We start from the raw sequence: 26,353 nt of genomic DNA, 5'->3' as shown, positions 1-26,353 counted from the left end.
TTCGAGTCCCACATCAGGTGAGATCGAGCCCTGCTTCAGGTGAACACAAGCCCTGCTTTCTGGTGAGCCCTGCTTTCTCTCTCTCTCTCTCTCTCTCTCTCTCTCTCTCTCACTGACCCTCGCTCATTTGAGCCCTCTCTCTCTCTCTCTCTCTCTCAAAATAAAAAAAACACCTTACAGATCAATAAAGAACAAACAATTCAATGGAAAATGAGAAAGTCATGTAAGATACACAAATAAAGCAAACATCTGCAAAGATGTAGCTGTGATTATTCAAATATAAATTCGCTTAAAAGGAGTACTGAATTTATAGTAGCTTTTTACCTCTATTTTCCCAATAAACAGAAATCCCCCAAAACTACTCTTCGGACATGCTCCAAAACAACCTAGCATGAAAAATGGTGTCCTCCCAATGGAAAACTGAGGACACAGACCTAAGTGGAGTACCATAGCATCAAAGACTAAAGGATTACCGAAGTTCGCTTATTTAGCCACCTAATGCATAAGTTCCCTACCTGGTATTTCTACAAAGTATTGAATCATTCAGCTGATTCTGAACATCTACATCCACAGGCAAGTCATGTGGGAGCCCATTTTATGTTTACTCAGCTAAGAGTATTTCTCCCAAAGTGGCAAAAAACAAAAAATGTATTGCCAAAACTAATAAAATACGATTAACCCCCTGCTCTATTTTTTAAAAATTACAAGAGCCCCTTAAAATTAGCAGTTCTTATAGTACCAATTTCATTACAGATGGCATATGTGGCATCCTACCTTCCTCGTAAAATGCTATGAAAACTGTTTGAAAATATCTAAAATGAATTATTAGACAATTTCATTAGCACCAAGTAGGTACACACCTAAGCACATGCAAATAACACAACACAAAACCGATGAACTCTAACAGGGCAACCCGTGCAATGATTATTAGAAAAACTATGTTTAACACTGACAGAAGTATCAGTCTTCTCTGGTAAAAAAATGGAACTAAAGAACTGTTGTATTTTATTTTTTTATTTTTTTCATGTTTATTTACTTTTGAGAAAGAGAGAGAGAGAGAGACAAAGTGTGAGCGGGTAAGGGTCAGAGAGAGAGAGAGAGAGAGAGAGAGAGAGAGAGAGAGAGAGAGAAAGGGAGCGGGTGAGAGGCAGAGAGACAGGGAGCTGTCAGCACAGAGCCTGATGCTAGGCTCAAACTCACAGACTGTGAGATCATGACCTGAGCCACAGTCAGAAGTTTAACCAACTTAGCCACCAAGGCACCCCACTAAAGAACTGTCTTAACTTTTTAATTGAGTGGTATCATTTATCTTCCCTCCAAATAAATTTAGGTATGAGTATGTCTCTGTCAAGGCCAGTGAACAAAGAGACCTAAAATGATCATAATTAGAAACGGTCCCCTGAAATGCAGTGCTTACAGAATGCTAAGCCCAAAGCGATACATACACCTTAGTTAAAATAAGCTAGTTGACATCTGGACATAATAGAAATGATTTTGCCCTGCTCACCTTATTCATGTTGTTTTCATCAACCACATCCTTGGAGATATCCTGAATGATTTCTGGACACAAGATAAGGAGAATGATTTGCAGTGGCCAAACCGCTGCTTTACGCTTGGTGCTTTCGGCAAAACCATCCACCAAGTCAAACAGTTTTTCTGCACACTCTATGGGGAAATACAATTCAATGATATTACTAGATGAGAAGAAAATCTCTGGCATTAAATTAAAAGCCAGCACTAACCAAAAACCCAAATGCCACATTTTTAAAAGATAAACTTGGAAGTTCACATAAACAATTAAATTCATTCAGGGAAGCAGACAAGAAATATTACATTGTCTGTATTAAAAGAGCTATCTTGATCCACCCTAGAAAAGGTCAAATGGCCAAACTTGTGTTTAGTCTCGATGCGCAGGGCCTTACGCAAAGTGCGATGTACGCAAGAAACAAAGACTGGATGGCTTCCCAAAAGGAATCATCAAAGCTCTCCGGGAGTCTGTATTCTCTGCCTCACAGCTGTGTCTCAAGAATTCTAGGGAAGGATGTTACCACTTTATACACATCTCCCTAAATACAAAATAAAGCTTCAGCGCACAAAAAAAGGGCTTTCTCTATAAAGAAGAGCCATCAAATATTCTATCCACAACTCTAATTAGAGATTAGGGCTTCATTCCAAACCTTTTTTACTATTTGCTCAAAGGAAAGGAAAAGGATTGAAGGTCATTTTGAAATGTAAGAGAAAAATACTATTTCCTATTTGATATCAGGGGACAAGATATAAAAGCACCTTAACAAAAATGACCTTGAAAGTGGTAGGTTTTTACCTCATAAGTAAGAGTTTAAAACATAAGTCACTCTTATCCTTACCAGCCATATCGGTCTGTGGAATCTGGTACAGCTTTGTAAATTCATCTGGATAATTTTCTACCCAGTTCCAAAATGCCTACAAATAACAAAACATATGTTTTTATATGAAAGCAGGGATATTTTCATGGTACAGTAAATAAAATGTCCTACAACCTCAATTATATTACAAACTCTTATTTCCTTCATAAGAATACTGCAACGCATTCCTCCTAAATATTAACGTGAAACTACCACTGAAGTCATGACTTTTGACTCAAAATAGTAAAGACAGCAACATTTACAACCAAAATTTAACAAAACTTTAATGTCAAGGAGGTCATAACTTACTTTTTCCAGGCTATTTATAACTGCTAACTGTGCAACCTTCTTTAGGGCTTTAAATTTAAATGCTGTTTCTGGAAAAAAAAAAAAAATTTTTTTTAATTAACTTAAAATTAATTAGTTAACACAAATACAAATCAGAGCTACTAGTAAAGAAAAACAAAAACAAAAACACCCAACACTCCTTTTACATACAAACTTTTGTCCCAGTATTATTTGTTTTTAGTATTCATTTATTTCTGAGAGAGAGAGCAAGCACATGCACATGAGGGGGAGGTATGGAGGGAGGTGAGGGAGGACAGAGGATCAGAAACCAGCTCTGTGCTGACAGCAGTGAGCCTGATGTGGGGCTCAAGCCCACAAACTGTGAGATCATGACCTGAGCTCAAGTCGGGCGCTTAACCAACTGAGACACCCAGGTGCCCCATGTTCCAGTATTATTTGTAAGCAATGTGAAGATAAAGACAATTAATATAAACCAAAAACATCACTGGCTATGTCCACTGAAGACAAAATTCAATGAAAAGCAAATATGCCCTGAATTTCAAAGATTGCTTTTTTCTTTTGTTTTTAATAACTGATTAAGTATAAAACACGTGTCATTGTAGAAAATTCAAAAACTACACAACAATCTAAGGGGAATTTAAAATATCATCCATGCTTCTACCGTTCAGAATCACAGTTAACAGTCTGGTAAACTTTCTTCCATCCATTTTTGAGTGCATATGTAACACTAAAAGCTAAATCAAACCTGTTTTCTTCATTTCACATAGTATCCCAAATTTTTCCCGTATCGTTAATAATTCCTCATACATATATTTGACGATCTAAGTATGATAGTAACTATTACTTAACAGTTACAACGTGTCAGATATTTTCAATCTAATACACTTAATTCTTCCAAAATCTTAACATTTTCAGATATTACAGATGAGCAAATTGTGTTTCTGAGGTTACAGATCTAATAAATTATTGAATTGGGTTTCAAAGCCATAGTCTGTCTTTCAGGATATTTAAGTCGATGGGTAAAGTTATTTAAACGTTTTCCAATTATATGTTTAAGGTATTTCCAATACTGGGGCACCTGGGTAGCTCAGTCGGTTAAGTGTCTGACTCGAGGCTTGGTCATGACCCCAGGATCATGGGATTGAGCCCGCGTTAGGCCTCATGCTGAGCTTGGAGGCTACTTGGGATTTTTCTCTCTCCCCCTCTGCTCCTTCCCCACTTGCACACACGCTCTCTTTCAAAAAAGAAAAAAATTAAAAATAAAAAAAAGATATTTCCAATATCTCACTAATAACACTTTTTTTTTTTAATTTGAGAGAGAGAGAGAGAGCACGAGCGGGGTAGAGGGGCAGAGGGAGAAACAGAATCCTAAGCAGGCTCCACACCCAGCAAGGAGCCCGTCACAGGGGTCCAAGTCCACGACCCCAGGATGGACCTGAGCTGAAACCAAGTCAGGCACCGAACCGACTGAGCCACCCAGGCACCCCAATAAACACTTTATGTCCAAATCTTTTCCATATTAATTTTTTTTTTTTTTTTTTTAGGATAAGATCTAGAAGTAGAACTGCCTGGTTGAGGAGATGAATATTTTTTAAGACTCTTGATAAATACTGCCAACCTGTCACTTGCACATCCTTTTCATCATTTAACATGTTTGTTTTTATTTTGCTCAAGTGATTGTTCAAAATAGTAGACTGCATTTTTAAAATAAGACTAAACATTTCTCCATATGAATATCTTAGATACTTTCTCTTCCATCAAAATGTTGTCCACATCTACAAAAAGATTTATACAGGGAAAAGATGAGCCTTCTATAAACTATTTTACTGGTAACAGTCCCTTGGCAGAGAACTCCACCTATGGACTTTGTTTTAATTGAGGTATAATTGACAAACAACATTATACTAGTTTTAGGTATACAACATAATGATCAGTATTTGTAGATACTGTAAAATGGTCACAACAAGTCTAGTTAACATCCCTCACCATACATAGTTACACAATTTTTTTCTTGTGATGAGAACTTTTAAGGTCTACTCTCTTAGCAACCTTCAAATACGCAATTAACTACAGTCACCGTGCTGTACATTACATCCCCATGGCTTTTTATTTTATAACTGGAAGTTTGTACTTTTTAACCACCTTAAATCATTTGCCCGTCACCCCGACCCTTTCCCCCACTTCTGGCAGCCACCAATCTTAATCTGTTCTCTGTATCTATGAATTTGGTTGTTTTTGGTTTTGTTTTGTTTTTAAAGATTCCACATATAATGAGACTGTATGGTATTTGTCTTTCTCTTAGCATAATTCCCTTAGGGTCCATTCGTGTTGTCACAAATGGTAAGATTTCCTTCTTTTTTATGGCTGAATAACATTCAATTTCAATATATATAATATATATATTCCACCTTATATATTATATGTGTAACATATGTAAACATTTTAATATTTTATATATAAATATAAAAGCATATTTTATATTTTACATATTTACATATACTATATTTTATATAAATATATAAACATATGTACATTTTAAATATATATATATATATATATATATATATATATATATATATCTTCTTCATCAATTCATCAGTCAATGGATACTTAAGTTGTTTCTGTATCTATCTTCCCTAGTATAAGATAATAGTGCAATGAACATGGGGTGCATATATGTCCTCAAGTCAATGTTTTAATTTTCTTTGGATAAATAACCAGAAGCAGAATTGCTGGATCATATTGTAGTTCTACCTTGAACTTTCTGAGGCACCTCCATACTGTTTTGCATGGCAGCTGCACTGACTTCCCTTCCCACCCACAGTGTACAAGGATTTCCTCTTCACATCCTCACCAACACTTACTATTTCTTGTTGTTCTGATAAAAGCCATTCTAAGAGATGTGAGGAGATATCTCAGCGTGGTTTTGATTTGCATTTTCTTGATATTAGTGATGCTGAACATCCTTTCATGTACCTGTTAGCCACCTATACGTCTTCTTTACAAAAACATCTATTCAGGTCCTTGGCCCACTTTTTAATTACATTTTTTTTGTTATTGAGTTGAATGAGTTCTTTACATATTTTGTATATTAACTTTTCCCAGTATACAATTTGCAAATATTTTTCTCCCATTCAGTCGGTTGCCTTTTCATTTTGTTGCTGTTTCCTTTGCTGTACAGAAGCTTTTAATCTGGTGTAGTCTCTCTTGTTTATTTTTGTTTTTGTTGCCCCTTATGGACTTTTAATGAAGGGACACAGGTACTTACCATATTTACATAAGTATATTTCTAAGATAGAGATGAGTCTTCAAGTAATAAAACTGTGTATATAATTTAAATGTCGTATTTTTCTGGACTTGCGAGTGAGTGACTTACTCTCTAAGTCAGTTTTAAAATGCATCCCTCCAACTTTCTTTGCTCTTGCTCTCCTCTGATTTCCAGATGATGGCAGTAGACTTCACAGTACTCTTGAGCCTTTGTGCCTTCCAAGTTCGTTAACCTTACCTTTACGACAGCTTGAATGTGTTGTACACAGTAGTCTATTCTCAATTCCAATGTATATTTTTTTTAATTTTTTATGTTTACTTATTTTGAGAGAGAGAGAGAGAGAGAGAGAGAGAGAGAGAGAGAGAGTGTCAAAGTACAAATGGGGGAGGGGCAGAGAGAGAAGGCGACACAGAATCTGAAGCAGGCTCCAGGCTACGAACAGTCAGCAAAGAACCCGACGTGGGGCTCAAACTCACGAACTGTGAGATCATGACTTGAGCCGAAGTTGGCCGCTTAACTGAGTGAGCCACCCAGGTGCCTCTGTATATGTCTTATTACTCTAGTTCTACAAGTTTCTGACTGGACAGCCTACCCACACCTCAAAGTCAATAAATGTCAATCTAAATTTGTCATTTTCCTGGCTACCTTCCATGCTGTCATCAACCTCTCCTCTCCTTTCTTGCTTTAATCAGCTTATTCTGTAATACTTGGTGATACTTCTCTTTAACCCCATGTATCTAAATTAATCACCAAATGCCAGGTGATGTATTTTATGTATTTTGTGTACTCTACTTCCCAAATACCATTATCAAACTGATGCCCACCCTATCCCATTCCATCCAGACCTGCATTACCTTCATTTCTCACTCACATTTCTTCCTCACTCATACGACCAAGTCCCAAAAGCTCATACAACCTTCTACCAAGGCATCCTGCAAATTTCAAGCAAAGTGGTATATCTAAAATAAAAGCTTGATCCCACCTTAAACCTTTTTTTCCATCATTTCCCATGGCCATTAAAATAAAGTCACATAATCCATAAGCACAATGGTGTAACACTTGGTTCTAGAAATGAGCAGATGTGAAATGAATCTAACCCTGCCACTCACTAGCTGTCTGACCTTGGAAATGTTACTTAAGCCTCAATTTCCTTATCTACATAGGAAATGATAATACTATTTGCTTCATAGGGTCACCGTAAGCATTGATGACAAAAGGCATTAAACTGCATAGGATGATATGTGGCCCATGCTGAACATGGAATAAACATCACCATGCCTTTATTAATACGATCTGGCCTACTCTTACACCTCCCTATCTTGCGCTTTTCCTCTTAACAGCTCCCACCCCCAAACACGTACCTCTTCCCTCATGTTATGCTCACCTATTTGTGTTTGGCACCTTACTTTGCAAATACTTTGATAATGTATTTCCCTCATAAACCAGGTCATGAACTCCATATAGACAGATGTTTTATTAATCTTTGTAAACCTAGCACTTAGCATGGTTTCTTGCACACAATTTCTCAACAAATGCTGTTGGAGTGAATTTAAAACACATTACTGGGGCGCCTGGGTGGCTCAGTCAGTTACGTAATGTCTGACTTAGGTTCTGGTCATGATCTCAAGGTTCATGGGTTCGAGCCCCATGTCAGGCTCTGCGCTGACAGCTCAGAGCCTGTAGCCTGTTTTGGATTCTGTGTCTCCATCTCTCTCTGCCCCTCCCCTGTTCGCACTCTCTCTCTCTCTCTCAAAAATAAACACTAAAAAAACTGAACAAAAAAAAAAAACACATTACTAATTTTACTATTCATATTACAGGAAGTTTCCAGTCCTTTCACCATCGTCACCTAGAGCCATCTTTTGCTGCCTATTTAACATTGGTTGTTGTTTTTTTTATAGTTTACACATTTATCAGTTAAACCCTAAATTTATGTTCACGAGGGGGCTGTATTCCAATGGGGATGACTTACCACAATAAAGAGTCATTTATTCACACAATTAGTTTCTCTTATTTGAATATGGAGAACCATTTAAATTAATTATTACAGATTAAACATCTCTATGAAACCTGAGGTTTTAAACAAATACCTACTCCTGGACAACCAGATCTAGACTTCTTTTTTTAAAAAAATTTTTTCATAAAGTTTATTCATTTCTTTTGAGAGAAAGAATGCACGTGCACACACACAAGTGGGGGAAGGGCAGAGAGACTAAGAGGGAGAAAGGAGAGAGGGAGGGAGGAGGGGGAGGGAGGAGGGGGAGGGAGGAGGGAGAAGGGAGGAGGGAGAAGGGAGGAGGGAGAAGGGAGGAGGGGAGAAGGGAGAAGGGAGAAGGGAGAAGGGAGAAGGGAGAAGGGAGAAGGGAGAAGGGAGAAGGGAGAAGGGAGAGGGAGAAGGGAGAGGGAGAAGGGAGAGGGAGAAGGGAGAGGGAGAAGGGAGAGGGAGAAGGGAGAGGGAGAAGGGAGAGGGAGAAGGGAGAGGGAGAAGGGAGAGGGAGAAGGGAGAGGGAGAAGGGAGAGGGAGAGAGAACGAACTCCAAGCAGGCTCCATGCTATCAGCACAGAGCCCCACTTGGGGCTTGAACTCACAAACCACGAGATCATGACCTGTGCCGAAGTTGGATACTTAACCGACTGAGCCACCCAGTTGTCCCCTAGATTATTTCTGAAATGTCCCTAAACAGTTATAAAAAACCACAAAACCACATATACTTCTGAAATTTTATATGGAAAGAAAATCTCTAAATTTTATCATCCTTAACTTCTTAATGCTTACTGATAGATACTAAGATCTTAAAATTTCAACTGTGAATTGATTTGTGGTTTATTATAGTCTAAAACAACTGCTACACACTTAACATAAAAGCTAAAATGATCCATTTTTCTTTCTTTATTAAAGTTACTGAAAGTGATTTAATTGTTGCTTGGTTTTATAATAGTAATGACCTAAAATTGGTAATAGAGATAGAACAGAGCCTTACAGTATTGATCTATATAGATATAGCCTTTTTAAATCTCTGGTGAACCAGTTATTGAGTTTAAAACAAATGTTAAGAAAACTATCACTGGGGCGCCTAGGTGGCTCAGTGGTTTGAGCACCCGACTTTGGCTCAGGTCTTGATCTCAGTTCATGGGTTGGAGTCCCACATCAGGCTCTGTGCTGATGGCTCAGAGCCTGGACCCTGCTTCAGATTCTGTGTCTCCCTCTCTCTCTGCCCCTCCCCAACTTGTGCTCTCTGTCTCTCAGAAAAAAAAAAAAAAAGAAAGAAAAAATTATAAGCAAAGTGTTTTGATAATGACACTGCAGAACTGCTGAGGTTTTCAAAGTTAATATAACTAAATCTTCTTTTATGTCAGACACTAGAAACATTTTTCATAATTCCTTAATACACAAAGTAAAATTAAAAAGTTGAATCATATACTATAAAGTTTTGCATTTAAATTAGACAGGATTCAATATCACAGAAAACTAAAAACAATTTGTGTGAAATGAATTTAGGTATTTATACTCAGTTTATTAATAATGCTCATTGATATTTGATTTATATTAACTTTCAGGTTTCCCACAAAAATTCTCTCAATTCCTTGTGACTGTTTATTTTCATCAACATAATCACACAAAGCATTGCCCAAAGCTTCAAAATCACATATTAAGTATTGTGATATCCCCATGGATATAACTTCAGATGTAATCCTCAGGGACTATAACTGAAATGCACAAGGAAGCAAAAGGCACTGGAAAGATAAGAGACTTGATAGTGCTATAAAGTCAGAAAGTCATTAAAAGATCTGAAAACACAAATGTCAGAAATGAGATTCCTGACGCAATTCTTCCTCTTGTCATAAGATCACAATCTTCTGGTTCCATTCTGTAATGACACTTTGATATCCTGCTAAACTACCTGCTTTTAGCACTATAACAGCTAAACAGGTAATTTCGATAACCTATGGCTATCCTTAAGTAATGAAATTCTAGAAAAATTAAGTAACAGCACCTTTATGCTCTCTTTGTTAAAGCAAAAATTATGGTTGAACAAAACTTTCCATTGCCAAGAATTAAGATACGCATTTTTTTTTGTTTTCAAAGGCTCAAAAATTTTTGAACCATTAAGCATTATTGTCCATTTCACAAGGATATGTGCAGTATCAAATCCACTTTGATGTTCCAGTTCAACACAGTTAGTACAAAAAACCTGTACATTCAAAACACTGGCTTTTCACCGACAGTGTTTAGTTTCAGATATACATCTACACTTACCCTTTAGGAGTCGTTTTAATTTTGCACAATCCACATTGATATACTGTAACAATTCTATATCATGAACATCAACATTGTCTTCTGAACAAACAGTCAATTCCTGTAACCTGAAAAGTAAAAACCAAAAATAATTTATCTTAAGGAAAGTCTAAAATTCTGAACTGAACAGATTCTTCTCACCCCAATGACAAATTTGTAAGAGAAAATATACATACAAAAATAAGACAACAAATAGTTATTATTTTTTTTAATGTTTAGTTATTTTTGAGAGAGAGAGAGAGACAGAGCATGAGCAGGGACAGGGCAGAGAGAGAGGGAGACAGAACTGGAAGCAGGCTCCAGGCTCTAAGCTGTCAGCACAGAACCCGATGCGGGGTTCAAACCCACAACCTATGAGATCATGACCTGAGCTGAAGTCAGACATCAACCAACTGAGCCACCCAGGCACCCCAACATTAAATATTTCTTATAAAATTTAAAGGTACATAATTAATTCAAGGGATATGATGAAAGAAACCATAGGCTTCACTGTGTATATACCAAACCAAATCACCACATTGTATACCTTAAATACATATAATTTTTATTTTTAAAAAAATCATAGCATGTGGATAACTGGTGAAGCAAAGATGCCTAGGTATTTGAAATACTATTCTCTGTGTTAGGTGTATTTTTGAAATTTTTCTTTAACAAAAAATTTTTAATTCAAATTTTAAATTATAAAATAAATTTTATTAACTTCTGATCACATCAGCTAAACTTCAGAAACATGGGCACTATCAACAATAGCGAAATATGTAGAGCCCAAATGTCCATCGATGGATGAACGGATAAAGAAGATGTGGTGTGTGTGTGTATATACATATACATATATATGTGTGTGTGTGTGTGTGTGTATATATATGTGTGTATATATATATATGTATACACACACACACACACACACATATATATATATATATATATATATACACACATACATACATACAACAGAGTATTACTCAGCAATCATAATGAAATCTTGCCATTCACAACTACGTGGATGGAACTAGAGGGTATTACGCTAAGTGAAATTTGTCAGAGAAAGACAAAAATCCTATGACTTCACTCATATGAGGACTTTAAGAGACAAAAACAGATGAACATAGGGAAGGGAAACAAAAACAATATAAAAACAGGGAGGGGTACAAAACAGAAGAGACTCATAAATATGGAGAACAAACTGAGGGTTACTGGAGGGTTTGTGGGAGGGGGGATGGGCTAAATGGGGAAGGGGCATTAAGGAATCTACTCCTGAAATCATTGTTGCACTATATGCTAACTACCTTGGATATAAATTTAAAAAAAATAAATTAAAATTTTAAAAAAGAAACATGAATGATATTTTATCTACATTTATAAGATACATTTACTTTGTATTGAAAAAATGAGTAAGCCTTTAGTCCTTGCAATTTTCACAATCTGTGTGTGTATTTATGTGATTATTTGATTAATGTCCTTCCTTCACGAACTTATTCCTATAAAGGCAAGAATCTTTCTAAACCCCCAAAATTTCCCTTAAATATGAAGTTATCACAAATGTAGAAAAATTTAACACTCAACAAATATAGATATTTTTAAACTGATAAAAAAATTCACATAAGTCTTAATAAAAATTTCTCCTCCATTTTTCACTAACAACCATAGAAGTCAGCTTTTCAAAAGCTGACATTGTCAATCTATTGAATTGTGCTCCCTAATGAGGCATATTCATTATTTCAATTAATAGATATCAAAATGTAAGCAGATAAATGGAATTACTAATGTTTGTAACTGCAGGGAGATGGTGAAAAAGCACAAATACTACAAAATCTTATTTATAGTATTAACCGGGATTGTAACCATTTTAATGCAATCTTAAACTGGCATTACTCACCATACTAAACCTTCAGTTGCTAAATATAAAATCAATCGATTCCTTCCTTTGCAAATTCCTCTTCCACTCACTTTAGTCTGCGGATGTATAGCTAACATTAAAACTATTCCAAGCACTTACACTAACGCTCTTCATATCATCAGGGTGAGAAAAGCTTAGCAGTTCACACTGGGAATAAGAGGGTCCTCAATACTGATTTACATGCTAAAAATTCCATGGCTGCTGCAAAGAGTCTAGGAAATATGGAATAGGATTCCTTAGGAAACACAAATTAATAAATCAGCAACACCAACTTTTGAAAAGCTGACTCTTGTGGTTATTTGTGAAAAATGGAAGAAAAGTTTAATTCTTTATACAGCCCAGTATTTCCATAGGAAAGGGGTGTTTTCTGAAGCTTAATTGTCATTTCTGAAACACAGAAATCAAAGGGTAGTTTGAGCAAAAGAAGCAAAATGGAAAACTTACCATTAAAGCATCCAGAAAGACCAGATAAACTGAATAACAACAAAAAGATATTTAAAGTATATAGAAATAAAAGAGGGACACCTGGGTATCTCAGTCAGATAAGCATCCAACTTTGGCTCAGGTCATGACCTCACAGTTCTGGAGTTCAAGCTGACAGCTTGGAGTCTGGAGCCTGCTTCAGATTCGGTGTCTCCCTTGCTCTTTGCCCCTCCCCCACTCATGTTCTCGTTCTCTCTCTCTCTTTCTCTCTCTCTCAAAAACAAGTAAATTTTAAAAATTTAAAATAGGGGCCCCTGGTGGCTCAGTTAGTTAAGCGTCCAATTTCGGCTCAGGTCATTAACCCAGGGTTCATGGGTTCCAGCCTCGTATCGAGCTCTATGCTGACAACTCAGAGCCTGGAGCCTGCTTCAGATTCTGTCTCCCTCTCTCTGCCCTTCTCCCACTCATGCTGTCTCTCTCTCTCTCTCTCTCTCTCAAAAATAAACATAAAAATTAAAAAAATATATATAAATTAAATATATAGAAATTAATGAAAACAACCCCCCCCACCCCCCGCCCCAACCACCACCCATCCACCCAGGTCCAGAAATGAAGAGGAAAATGAAAACCAGAGATGATTTTGAAGACATGGTCTTATCTTGCAACAAAGGAAGCACAAAGGTGGGTAGGCTTTTTCCTCTCCTTACCCTAGGGGTTTTGGTCTAACATCTACATGGGACTGAATACAAAATCTTATACCTTAATAGTGCAGGGAGTAGAACTGGGGTCCTGGAAAAAACAAAAGACTAGCAAGAACTATGCACTTCCTTAAAAGAAGGTTGCACAGAGAGAGTCAAAGAATGAAGGAAGGGTGGAAGGGGGAAAAAAAAAAAATCTACCAGCACAAGATGTCTATCTGCTCTGGCTAAGTTTTGGGTAGGGGAAAAAGTCACCCAGGGCTGTTACCTGATAAGGGTTTGAGGTCCACATTTATACTATCAATACAATCCAGGGATGAGAAATTAACCAAAAAAATAAGGCCAGAGCTGGGTACTTGGCAAAAACAAATGTAAATGCAAAAACCATCACTAGGACACTCCCACAGCTCCAGGCTGCAAGAGATCCCCAAAGAAAATAGAGATGTGCACTAAAGATGACTTTGCAATCCAAGTTCACAAAAGAGAGAGGAAACCATTCACTGTGAATGAGAGTCGGCACATACAAGCATTATGAGATCAATCTTAAGAGAAAATAAAATAAGTATGTTTTAAGTTATTATAGTCATATAAGAAATTTAAAATTATTAAGAATAAGAAACCATAAAAAAAAAGATTTGTAAAAGAATCAAATAGAACTTTTATTTATTTATTTATTTATTTATTTATTTATTTTTTAATGTTTGTTTATTTTTGAGACAGAGAGAGACAGAGCATGAACGGGGGAGGGTCAGAGAGAGAGGGAGACACAGAATTTGAAACAGGCTCCAGGCTCTGAGCCGTCAGAACAGAGCCCGATGCGGGGCTCAAACTCACGGACCGTGAGATCATGACCTGAGCCAAAGTCGGACGCCCAACCGACTGAGCCACCCAGGCGCCCCAAATAGAACTTTTAAAATCACTGAGTCTTGAGGTGCCTAGGTGGTTCAGTCAGTTAAGCATCTGACTGCAGCTCAGGTCATGATCTCACAGTTCGTGAGTTTGAGCCCCACATCAGACTCTCTGCTATGAGCACAGTGCCCGCTTTGTATCCTCTGTCCCCCCCCACCCACCCACTCCTTCCCCACTCATTCTCTCTCTCTCTAAATAAATAAACTTTAAAAAAAATCACTGAGTCTTCTGCTTCTGGTGGTTTGTCAAATCAGATATTCCACAGGACCCTCCCACTACAAAGCAATTAGATCTATTACGAGTGTGCAACAATTCTGTGGAGAAAGCAGCTGATCTTCTACATCAAAGAGTATTATGAGCCACAGAACATGTATATACTTCAGCAGAATAATAAACTTAAGATCTGTAGTCCATATTCCCCTAAAAAAAAATCAAAGGACAGAAATATCAAAAGCTAGGGGCACCTGGGTAGCTCAGTTGGTTAAGGGTCCAGACTCAATTTCAGCTCAGGTCATGATCTAAAGCCCTGCATCATGCTCTGCACTGACAGTGAGGAGCCTGCTGGGGATTCTCTCTCTCCTTCTCTCTCTGCCTCTCCTCTCCTCCACTCTTTCACACTCTCTCAAAACAAATCAACAAACATAAAAAAAAAGAAAAAAGAAATATCAAAAGCTAATGTTAAGCCTAAAAGAGAAACATCTGTGGACAGGCAGAATAGTCAAACAAATGTTCATGATATTGGTCCATTTAATTTATATGACATATAAACTCAATCTTCAGAAAGAAACTGCCATTCTAGTCACTTGCGTATTTTAAGCCACCTAATGCTATGACAGCAATGTCATAAGATATCTGTATCTAAATTAAACTATCAGAATGGTCTTTTAGGTGAGTGGTCTTCTAACAAGATCATCTCCTATGTCTGGCACAAGCTAAATTAAACAGCAAACGCAGTCGTCTGAAACATGTATTTCACAGATCCCATTTCTGAGCAGTCTGCCCCCTGAAAGCTAAAGAAACTGGCTTATTTTGGAGACATTTAACTTCTCTTCTGGAAACTGTGAACTAGGTTTGGAAAATACACAAAAGCATATTTACATGTGTTACATATTTACATGTGCTAATGCTGCAAAATCCTATAAAATGAAACCTTTGGGTGACTAGAAAATTTCTCAACTTTTTAAAAGGTGGCATATTTGCTGTGCTTTATAAAGCAACTCATACTTGGATATGCTAAAAACATTTTATTCTTTTGATAATTTTCTACCTTCAATGTAAGATTATTTCAAATAATAAGCTGGTACAGTCATCATTTAAACAAAGAAGGGGTTTTGTTTTTTGTCTTTTACAATTTCACACCACCTATTCCCTAGGCGTCAGTTACCTTGCTACTTCATCTAGTTTAATATTACTCAGAATATAAAATGTTACCACTCAAAAAATTTCATGAAGACAATTTTCTATTGAATAAACATTACCTAATATTATCAATCTTATTACACCACACCATTGAACAAAATTTTAATTTTCTTTGCACCAGTTCTGAAGAGGGACTGAAGAATATTATGGCCTAGCATCATGACTATAAAAATGTTGTATTTCTTAAAAAGATGGCAAGATTTTGAAGTTAGCCAAGTCCTCAAAACACTACAGCACAAATTTTCTAATTATGATGTATGTTCTCATTCACACCTGTTGGAAAACAACGGAACAATGACCAAAGCTGACTAATGGAAGCCTGCTGTTCACACAACACAGACAAGTCAAAAGATAAAAGATGTACCAGTAAACAAAGAATAAACAAACATAATTAAGGACCCATTTGACTGTACTTGTATACGACAGGCAAATCATTGGTAAGAAAGCAAGTTCCAGAATTACCTGCTACCATCAGTTATAATTCTAGTCCATAGAGCACCATCTATACACCAATTTCTTCCCATCTATAGCATATCACATAGTGATTTTTATCAGTAAAAGCTTAAATAATATTTATCATATAAACTTGAAGCACAACAGTAAAAATATGGTTAAAATGGAAGTTTAGAGTAGCAGTCTAATATAACGAACCTAATAGACTCTGACCAGTCTGACTTAAAAATTTTGGGTCCTCCGTGGTTTGACATACCGCCTTGATAAATTCTTTGGGTATTAGTTGCTTATCTGTAAACTGGGGGAAGTATCACCTACATTTCACAGATACTATGAGAATAAAACAGCACATTTGCTGTAAATACTAAAAAAAAAAAAAAAAAAAAAAAAAAAAAAAAAAAAAGGAGCTTTTACAATTCATACACTTAGAACACAGTCCACTTTCTGGAGAAGTCTACTTTGCAAATTACTTACTTCCTTGTGCTTCCATATTGCTAGGTTTTGTTTTCATTTGGTAACTTAGAATCTTGTGATAAAGAACAGAGCTGGGAGGTCACTGGAATTCTGACTACTCTTATCAGTTATTCTATCTGATTAGCTAATTCCATTTAAAGGAACAAAATGTTAGAAAGGCCAACCAAAACCTCATACCTAGTGTTAAAAACAAAAACCTAATTATGGGTGATGTATCATCCTAAAATTTGGACTTTCAACCCCCTAACAGTACTCACAATTGTAAACACCAATATCACAATGTTGCACAATAAAACTTTCAAAGAAATCAATGCATAAAATTTATACAAAAGCCCAAGTCAAATTCATTTCTGTCAACTTTTTGTCTTTATGCAGACAAAAGAAAACTTCTAAAAGTTTATTACTTGCAACAGTCCTATGTAGATTTACACACTAACCTGGTAGAGATGCGACTAAACACTGCGTTGAAGTTGTTGCAGCTGAGAGAAAATAAAACCCCAGATGCAGAATTCCGAAGTTCAGCTGCATGTTGGTTTCCTTCACGACAGGTGTGAAGAAAATGGCAGATTTCTGGCAGCAACTGTTTGACCAGCATCGTTTCATCTAATCGCATTGTGTCCTTTGGTTGCTAAAATAGAAATAATCACATAATTCTATAACTTTCTTAAATTTACATGTAAAGATTCTCTGCTATGAAAATTTTCAAGCATACATTAGACTTGAAATACAATAGTGGACAATGATATATTCATACCGTGGTTCAATACAATAATACATTCATCACCTAGATTCAACAATTGTTAATATTTCATCGTGTTTGCTGTATCCACCTATAGTTAGTCTAATAAAGAGAATGGTTCCATCTTTGACCTCTGAGTCACAATAAAGGCTCCCATCCATCCTCCCCAGCATCATCCCCCACACCACCACCACCACTAGTCCTGCTTGTTCCCTGTTCACCAATTCCCTACATAATAAGCCTTCCCACTCCTGGGAATCCCAAGTTTATTGTGAGTTCTAAAAAAACTTTATTCATATTCATTTTTGAGTGCATTGTGTCATCTGTCTCAAATCCAAATACATTCCTGGATGGGCAATCACACCTGCCTTTTAGAGGACTGCCTAAAACACATAGATATGTACTTATTACAAATAATTTTATTTTGGTTGAGCCATTTCAAAGTTACAAACATTGTAACACTTCGTCCATAGGTACCTTAGCATCTCTCAAAAATAAGGACATTCTCCAATATAACTTCAATACAATCACATCAAAGAACAAAAATACAAAAACAAAAATAAAAAACAATTCCCCTTGTATCAGCTAATACCCAATCTATATTCAAATTTCCCCAACAGCCCCCAAAATGTCTTTCATAGCTTCTTTTTAATTTAGTCAGGACCCAAAAAAGGTTCAGATGATTGCAGCATGATTCCTTTATTCTCTTTATTCTAAAACAATCTCTCCCCACCACACACTCCTTATACTTCATTTTTACTTTCCATAACATTGATTTAAGAAAATGGGCCTTAGAAAATGTTCCATATTGTTGATTCGATTATTTCTTAGTAGTGTGCCTTGTCTTTCTAGTTACTGTATTTTCTGTAGCTGGGACCTAAATCTAATAGTCTGATTAGATTCAGATTAAACAGTCAGGTAATTCAGTAAAGTACATATTGTATCAAATCAGGGGCACATAATGCCAGGTGGTCCCAATATTAATGACACACCAAGCTTGATAATTTTGGTGTTAACACCAAGATCTCTACTTTATAAAGGAAATGTCTATAATTAGCAAAATAACCAATAGAGAAGCTATCCTGCAGATATACTGTTCCGTATCGCCTAACAGCTAATATTCATGTAAGAATGACAATTTTGATATACCAAGCATGATGACCAAGAGCAAAATTTTGGACAACTGTGTGCTATGCTTGATTCTTTAATTGTAATCCAAGTGTTTTCAGATGTAAACACACTGAAAAATATGGACAGCAAATAAAGAGACATCATAAAACCCTGCAAAATTCAAGTGGCGACGCCTATATCTTATAGGCCAATCAAACAAGAGAAATGTTGAAACTCCAATTAATAAACAAGTAATAATTACAGAAGTATGCAATCTTTTGAATAATGGTCATACATGTAGGAACAAAGATTCCTCAAATTCTACAAAATTTTACTCATATGATTTTCGTAAATATTTGATCATTTTCATTCAGTTATTTCAACTACTTATATGATAAACATGCACTTGTAGGCTGTTCTTCTTAAACTACCTCAACTTACTTCAATCTAAAAATGAAAATCAACAGACAACTATAAAATTATTGAAGGCAATTCCGAAAAACGCAACTGTTCGATGATATGAATAGCATTGTTTTTTAATTGTAAATTCAATGAAAAAAATTTATACATTTTCAATAGAACAAAGTAACATATATTTTATGTATTATATAAGTTATACCATGCCCATTTATTAGAGTTTCAGTTAGGCGATCTCCAAAGAGTATCCATTAAACAAGAGCCAATACCAGCAGTAATCATTCTCCAAAATACATTGACCATTACCTCTCAGTTATAAAGGTTAACAGAGAAGAGCTATGGGACCTCCATTCAAACACGGATATGGCTCATATACTGGTATTTACAATCAAAGCAACAAGACAAATACAGAGAACTGATTCAGGGTAAGTTTAAACTGTCCATCTTCACAATTACATCATCCTATTTAACAGTGCTTCTCCTCTTTCACTCCATTTTACAAATGAACCACAGCACACCACAAATTAATAGAAAGCACCAAGCTAAAAACAGAACTAGCGTACCCTCAATTTAAGTAGAAAACTTATTAACACTGTCTGACAATTTTGGAATACGGTCAAGGGTCAACAAAAGTTTAAAACATTATGCTGAGGTCTGGTGGCCTATAGTGTTAAACATGTCTCTTTTCTCAGGATGTACAGTGGAATGAATGTAATTATTTTTCCAACTCCATACTCTACCCCTTCCTCCAGCACTGCTGACCATTCCCTCTCTTCTCAACCACACAATCAGTCCTCATCTCCAAGTCCCTCCCAACAAGGTTTACCACAGAAAACTGTAGCATGTAGAATACAGAAGCAATTCTGAATAAAGGCAAAAGATGTGCCAAAGAAGAGAGAATATAAAAATTTAAACTCTAATATTTAGTGAACAGACATTTAAAATGAAGGTAGCTCCTACCATGTTCCGGTAAGAATTAAGGCTGCTGAAGTACAGAAACACCTTGCTTTATACAACGAAAATATTCTTGACAAATTCTAATTAAGTCATGGTTGAAACATAATGAGGTAACTATTCAGAAGAAACCGAAGAAAGAACTGTTTTGTACTCAACGACTCCTCCCCATATCTAGTTTGTATGTTCATATGTACATATAACAAGTGTTCTTCAGGTAGGATCTATCAGCAATAGTTATAATTTTTTAAAGTCTCCTTTTATATAGATTTGAAAAGTAAAGCCCTAAAATCAGATAAAATACTAAAACGGGGAAAGAGACAAGGTTCCTCCTGGTCTTCCTGTCACATTTTTTCACAGCTAACCAATGCTGCAGGCCTAACAATATCTGGAGAAATTAAGGGAGTCAAATGGTGGTTTTCATAACCTCCTCTAAAAAACCTGAAACAGATATGTGGCTCAAGCTTAACACTTTACAAATAAACTTAGTATCTATTTACAAAAGATAAGAAAATAAGTTTCTCTTGAAAACTTGTCTGCACTCTGTTAACTCTGTTAACAAAATTCGTATTCATATGTCTTAGGCAAAAAAAAATCCATAGGACTTTTCTTGTCCGTATACATTGTGGTACATCGGATCATTCTCAAAACTGAATTCACAAAATCTGCCTATTTTAGATTTACTTACCCCAGCAAGACATTTTTCCAGTGTATCCAATATAATCAACTGAGAGAGATATAAATTTTTTTCAGCAGCTTCTCCAAATATTCTCTAAAAGAAAAGATATTCACAACACTAAAAGTTGGCTATTGTTCCCTACTACAAATCAGCACATATCTGAAAAGGGACAAAGGATTAAGAAAAAAAGAAATCATGTTTTCCATTTTACCTCCCAGATTAGACTGTATTTAAATCTATTATTTCTATTTTATCTTAATGCTCAAAGTATATTCCCAGGCAAATGAAAATGCTGGCATTTATTACAGTCTGTCATCAGTGTTGTAACAGTAAAAGAAAATAACTTTTGCTTATACTTTAAAAATACATAGGATTTAGAAATACATATAGATCTGAGCCAGAATCTTGAATTGAACATTTAACTTCAATGCCACAAGATAATCAAAGTCTAAATTCTTACAGGAACAAAATACTATAATACCAATTACAGTGAATTTTAGGCATTCACTATCCTTAAATTTAATACTATGCTATTTACCAACAAGAAACTATGGTTTCCAAAAGTCAGTTTATTCAGTAAGCACTAAATGAATACCAATATCACAATACTGCTTTTGTTTTTGTTTTTGAAAAGAAGGTTCCAAATATTCAAATATTTTCATCTAACTGGGAACACAGCCACATATTTATATAAGGAACATCCTATCACCATGCCCCACACACTGCAACAGAAGAGATCCACAAAATCTTAAATGTATTTCTGTAATTCACTTTACGTGTTCCTAAAAGGTTCTGCTTTCTTCAGAAAATCTTAATTTTTTCTATAAAGAAAAAATTTCTTTGTATGGCAAATGACTGCTCACACCTCCAGTTTATCAGTTTTCTAAGTTTAGGGCATTGTCTAACCAAGTTTTTAAAAAGAAAACAAACCAAAGATGATGTGACTATAAAAATGGGACTGAGTCTCACAATCTACAACCAGAAGTCAGTCTCAATGCTCAATACAAACAATATAAATTGTGGTTTATAAGTGCTAAAGACAGGAAAAGCAGTTTAGAATTAATCAAGAAACACCCAGATCGGTTGTTTTGCACTGAGTATGAAGGAGGTTTTAGACAGGAATTGACAGAGAAGACGGATCACCTGCGAGATATAGGAGAAATATATACTGGAATAACTTGTAGCCTAGGGAATGTAAATCGATTTTATAAAACAGGAAAAAAGGCAACTGGGAGCTTGTGACAGTGGAATTACTTGATGAAATGACTATTTGAGGAAAATCATTTCAACAATGGGATCTTGAACTACTATAGAATTTGTCACAGGTTACAGGAGGAAGGAAATAAAACAATATCTTCATAAGAGCAATCTCACATTTTATCACTACAAGGTCATATTTATCATCTACTTAGGACTAGGGCAACCTGAGAAGTAAATATTCAAAGAAGAAACTAAAAAAAATATTTTAAAAGATTACTCCATGATCAATTCATATACAACCTACAGTCTATATGAAATCTTAATTCCCCCCCACCAAAAAAAAAAAAAAAAAAAAAAAAAGAAAAGAAGATAGGGTCACAAATAAGAGAAGGATCTAAGAGAAAGAATCAAAAACTAAAATGAAAGTTAAAAGGTTACCTGTGCTCACCCACAAAATACAATGGTGAATGTTTATATCTGGAGTCCACAGAAAAGGACTTTCCATACTTCAAAATATGCTGCTCCAAATCTTTAAATCAAAAACAAACCAAAACAAATTCCCCCACAAAACAATAGCCCAAATACTCACCATATTGTTAACATTCTTTAAGATAGTGGTGAGGCCGCTGATAACCAAAGAAAACTTGTATTTGGAAATATTAATAAGACATTCCTTGTTGTGTTCAGTACTGACTTTGGTATGCGTGTTCTGCTGTCCTGTTTTTATTGGAAGCTAAGGGAAAAAGAAAATGTTAGCTTACACATGAAAAGGACTAAAAAGAACTATTTCTCACTGAAAATCATGAGGTTTGAGGAAAATTCTTATCAGTCACGGTTACCTACATTTGTATCTCAAACTCCAATTTTCAATACAGATTAGCATTTGTAGCAAATCTACAACTCTCTTGAAATTTCAATTTTTGTAGCTTTCCGTCTGGAAATTGTAAATCTCTACCTACAAAATTAAAACTTTACCCAGCATTACATAAGAGAGATGACTCACAGAAATAGAGCTATTTCCTTGTAGCTAAAAATTATTTCAGAGAATGCATACAATCCTTTCCCTTAAACACTGAACTCTTAAAACAACAGACCAAGAAAATCTATGCCCCAGACCTCTAATCAATTAATGGGAAATAAGTGCAGATTGTTCAGAAATGAGAACTGTATAACCAGGAATAAACACAGTAAGACAAAGTGAGGTAAGATGATCACCCTCAAGTACACAGTTGAGGGAGTAACAGAAAAACAAACAGTTAAGTCTCATGGAAAAAATATCTCTTAAGGTCGCCACATTTACATTTATCTGAGAATGAGTTAAGTCACATTGCCAAGAAGTTCATCTCTACTCCGTTCAAAAGTAGCATTTTCTGGGCACCTGGGTGGCTCAGTCGGTTAAGCACTCAACTTCAGCTCGGGTCATGATCTGGCAGTTCGTGAGTTCAACCTTCATGTCAGGCTCTGTGCTGACAGCTCAGAGCCTGGAGCCTGCCTCGGATTCTATGTCTCCCTCTCTCTCTGCCCCTCCCCCGCCCCACTCAAGCCCTCTCAAAAATACACATCAAAAAAAAAAAAAAAAGTATCAAACAAAAGTAGCATTTTCCATTGAAAGTATCATGAATATATTTACTGTTTAAATACTAGATCCTGCAAACGCTAAGAGAACACCGGTGAGGTTCCTCTGTGAGAAAACAAACCTGCGTCCAGCATTCTCATTTTTAAAATGGTGCAACTAAAGGTGGAAAGAGACCCAGCGACATGCGTAAGTCTGCCTAGTCAGTAACAAGTGACTGACTTGATAATAAACACTAAATAAAAGAGAGGAAAAGCCTTTTTAGGGTTAGAAGGGGCAGAACAGGAGCTACAGAATTACATAATGTTAATTTTAAAGGTTGGTGGGGGGCAGCGTGCTGAATCTGAAAGGGGGCTTTTAGAAGAAGGCAGTGGCTGCAATGTAACTTGTAAATCTCCCCAACTCCCTCTGTAATGGTTAATTTTATACCTTAACTTGACTGGCTCATAGGATGTACAGATATCTGGCTAAACGTCATTTCTGGGTGTGTTTCTGAGGGTGCTTCCAGATGAAATTAGCATTTGAATAGGTGAACTCCATAAAGCAGGGGACGAGGTACCCACAAACCCCAAAAAACAAGCAAATAGCAACAAACCACTTAGAGCTACAAAACTGGTGTGGTATTAGTATCTCTGCAAAAGAAAGCTGAGTGTATAATGGGTCCAACAAGAGGAAAATACCAGAATTCTATTCCATCCTCAATGAAAAGTACAACAGGCCAACTTAAGAACATTAACTGACAAAAGAAAAAAAAAAAAAAAAGAACATTAGCTGAAACACACGGGGCTTTCTGCATATTGCAATTTGCACATGAGTGCGAAAGGTCTACACTAACGCCTGAAGAGAACAGAGCACACTTTAAGCCACCACTATCTAACAGAACTTTCTGTGGTGAGATTATACTATATCAACAATGCTCAATATAGTAGCTATAGCCACGTGTGACTACTGAGCACATGTTACATGGCTAATGCACATGAGGAATCAAATGTTTACTTCTATTTACTTAAATTTAACTTTAATTAGCCACTGGACACCACTGGGCAGCACACTTCTAAACTAACCAGCTGAAGAAGCACCCCCTTTTAGGGTGAAGCCCACACTGAGAAGAAATTGCTGAGATTCACTCCAATAGGGACAACGGGGGTAAAGGAAAAAGGGCCTTTACATAAAGGTGGTAAAAAGGAAGACAGCTAAGGAGCTCAAAAAGGATGAGATGATGTATTTCATTTCATGAAAGTAACAGAAGAGCTCTAGAGCCACGAAGATAAAAAGCTCTCCTGGCTCACAGCTCCCTCTCACCAATTCAGGAAAAGTAAGTTCACATAGAAAGAATGTGGTCAAATCACATGTGAAGTCACTATGAGAAAAAATAAGAGACAGAATAACGTTGCAATAGAGAATGAAAGTGTGCCAGAAAGTCACGTTCTAAGGTACCTCTGTTGAGGCAAATAGGAGCCATCAGAGATTTGGGTTGACAATGAGGTCTGAAGTGACAAAACCGAAGACATGAGGGGGCCTCAAATGCATAAGTGGTGGAAAAGGGTTAAAAGGTAAGCCAAAAACTTCTGAAAAGCAAAGCAGAATTTTAAAGTCTCAGCCTCAGGAAGACAAAAAATTAGACTTCAGAACCTGCTAGTGGAGGGGACCCAGTAAATATACCCAGCTTTCAACCATAAGCTTTGGAGGGTTACATCCTACATAAACAGGCAAACTGCAGCAACTGGAACTCTTTTTTTTTTTAAGTTTATTTATTTAAGTAATCTCTACACCCAACATGGGGCTTGAACCCACAACCTTGAGATCAAAAGTAGCATTCTCTACCAACTGAGCCAGCCAGTTGGAATCCCAGCAACTGGAATTCTTATACATTACTAGTAGGAGTGTAAATCAATAATTGTTTTGAAAAATGTCTGGCATTATCTACTGAAACAGAACATATACACATTTAGCAATTTCACTAGGTATATACCTATACCTTAGGTGTATTCGTATATATGTTCACCAAAAGATATGTACAAATGTTTAAAACAGCCCTTTCATAAACTGAGAACACTCCAAGTGTCTATCAATAGCAGAAATGGTTTTTTCAAAAGCAGTCTATTCAAAGAAAAACTGTATAGCAATAAAAATAAATGATTTACAACCGTAAGCTTAGTCTCACAAATATACGAATGAAAAGAAGCCAGAACAAAACATCACTTACTGTGTGACTCTGTTACACAAATTTCAACGACATGTTAAATTCAAGTCAGGATAGTAGAGACCCTTGGAAAGAACAGGTAATGACTAGAAGGAAATGCAGGAGGAAAGAAGGACCTACTGATTGCCAGCACTATACAAGTTCCACTGATGTGTTCACACTGTCAACATTTATTAAGCTGTATATTTACATACATTTGTACATCCTTCTATATGTGTAAGTCAACATAAAGTCTGTTAAGTATATGTTATTTATATCCATGAGTTCAAAATGATACTAAAAAAACTAAAACAAATTCTGGAACAAATGAAACCCAAATCTAGGAGAAGCAAGGTAATGATATAATCATTCTTAGTGAAGACAGAGGAATTGAAGCAGACGCTGACGTGCTGCCCAGCTCCCCTTCGGGGAAGGACTTGTTGCCTTAACTGCTAGCAGTGCTCAGTCAGTCCTTCAGGGACTGCCTCAGCCGCAAAGAATGATCCTACCTAAGGGAAATCCTTCCTGGGCAGCCCACATCCAACGACCAACTGATAGGGCAATATAAAGGCCTAAGCACCTCAGCCCAATTCTGGGCAACTCAGAAGAACCAATTCTAGCATCAGAGCTCCTGAAAGGAGATGAACAAAGCTACCACCAGACCTACACTGCACCATGAATTCTGCATCTGCCCAATCCTCCCTCCTCCCAGGTGTTGATCCCAAAGGAAGATCTTAATGAACATCCTACACTAGGCTTCCAGGGCAGCTGGCTGCAGGTGCTCAGATGGGATTTTAAAGCTGGCAGTGAAGGAAAAATCATAACTACAAAAGCAATGAAACTGAAAGAGTATTACTAAACCCTTCGCTCACTGGAAGAAAAAATAAAAAAGATAACAAAAAGCTGATTAACTGCCAATTAGAAGCTAGGCATGTAAGCCAAAAGGTCTCTCCAGAAGCATATAAAGA

General features: G+C 36.4%; 1 protein-coding gene across 10 annotated transcripts in view; it reads right to left on the bottom strand.

Moving 5' to 3' along the window:
• NF1 (neurofibromin 1) overlaps positions 1-26,353 on the bottom strand; it is a 248,005-nt gene that overhangs the window by 173,053 nt on the left and 48,599 nt on the right. For all 10 annotated transcript variants that reach the window (XM_053892642.1, XM_053892646.1, XM_053892648.1 and 7 more), the window contains exons 2-8: positions 22,220-22,363; positions 20,440-20,523; positions 16,969-17,159; positions 10,220-10,326; positions 2,694-2,761; positions 2,367-2,442; positions 1,508-1,665 (exon numbers count right to left, since the gene is read on the bottom strand). In XM_053892642.1, coding sequence (XP_053748617.1) covers positions 1,508-1,665; positions 2,367-2,442; positions 2,694-2,761; positions 10,220-10,326; positions 16,969-17,159; positions 20,440-20,523; positions 22,220-22,363 — 828 coding nt within the window. The remainder of the gene's footprint in view (positions 1-1,507; positions 1,666-2,366; positions 2,443-2,693; positions 2,762-10,219; positions 10,327-16,968; positions 17,160-20,439; positions 20,524-22,219; positions 22,364-26,353) is intronic.

The sequence above is a fragment of the Panthera pardus genome, unplaced genomic scaffold (assembly GCF_024362965.1).
Source record: "Panthera pardus isolate Hobbes unplaced genomic scaffold, ASM2436296v1 HiC_scaffold_3, whole genome shotgun sequence".
NCBI classification, from domain to species: Eukaryota; Metazoa; Chordata; class Mammalia; order Carnivora; family Felidae; genus Panthera; species Panthera pardus.
The sequence above is the reverse complement of the archived record's forward strand: the minus strand, read 5'-3'. Positions and strand labels throughout refer to the sequence as shown.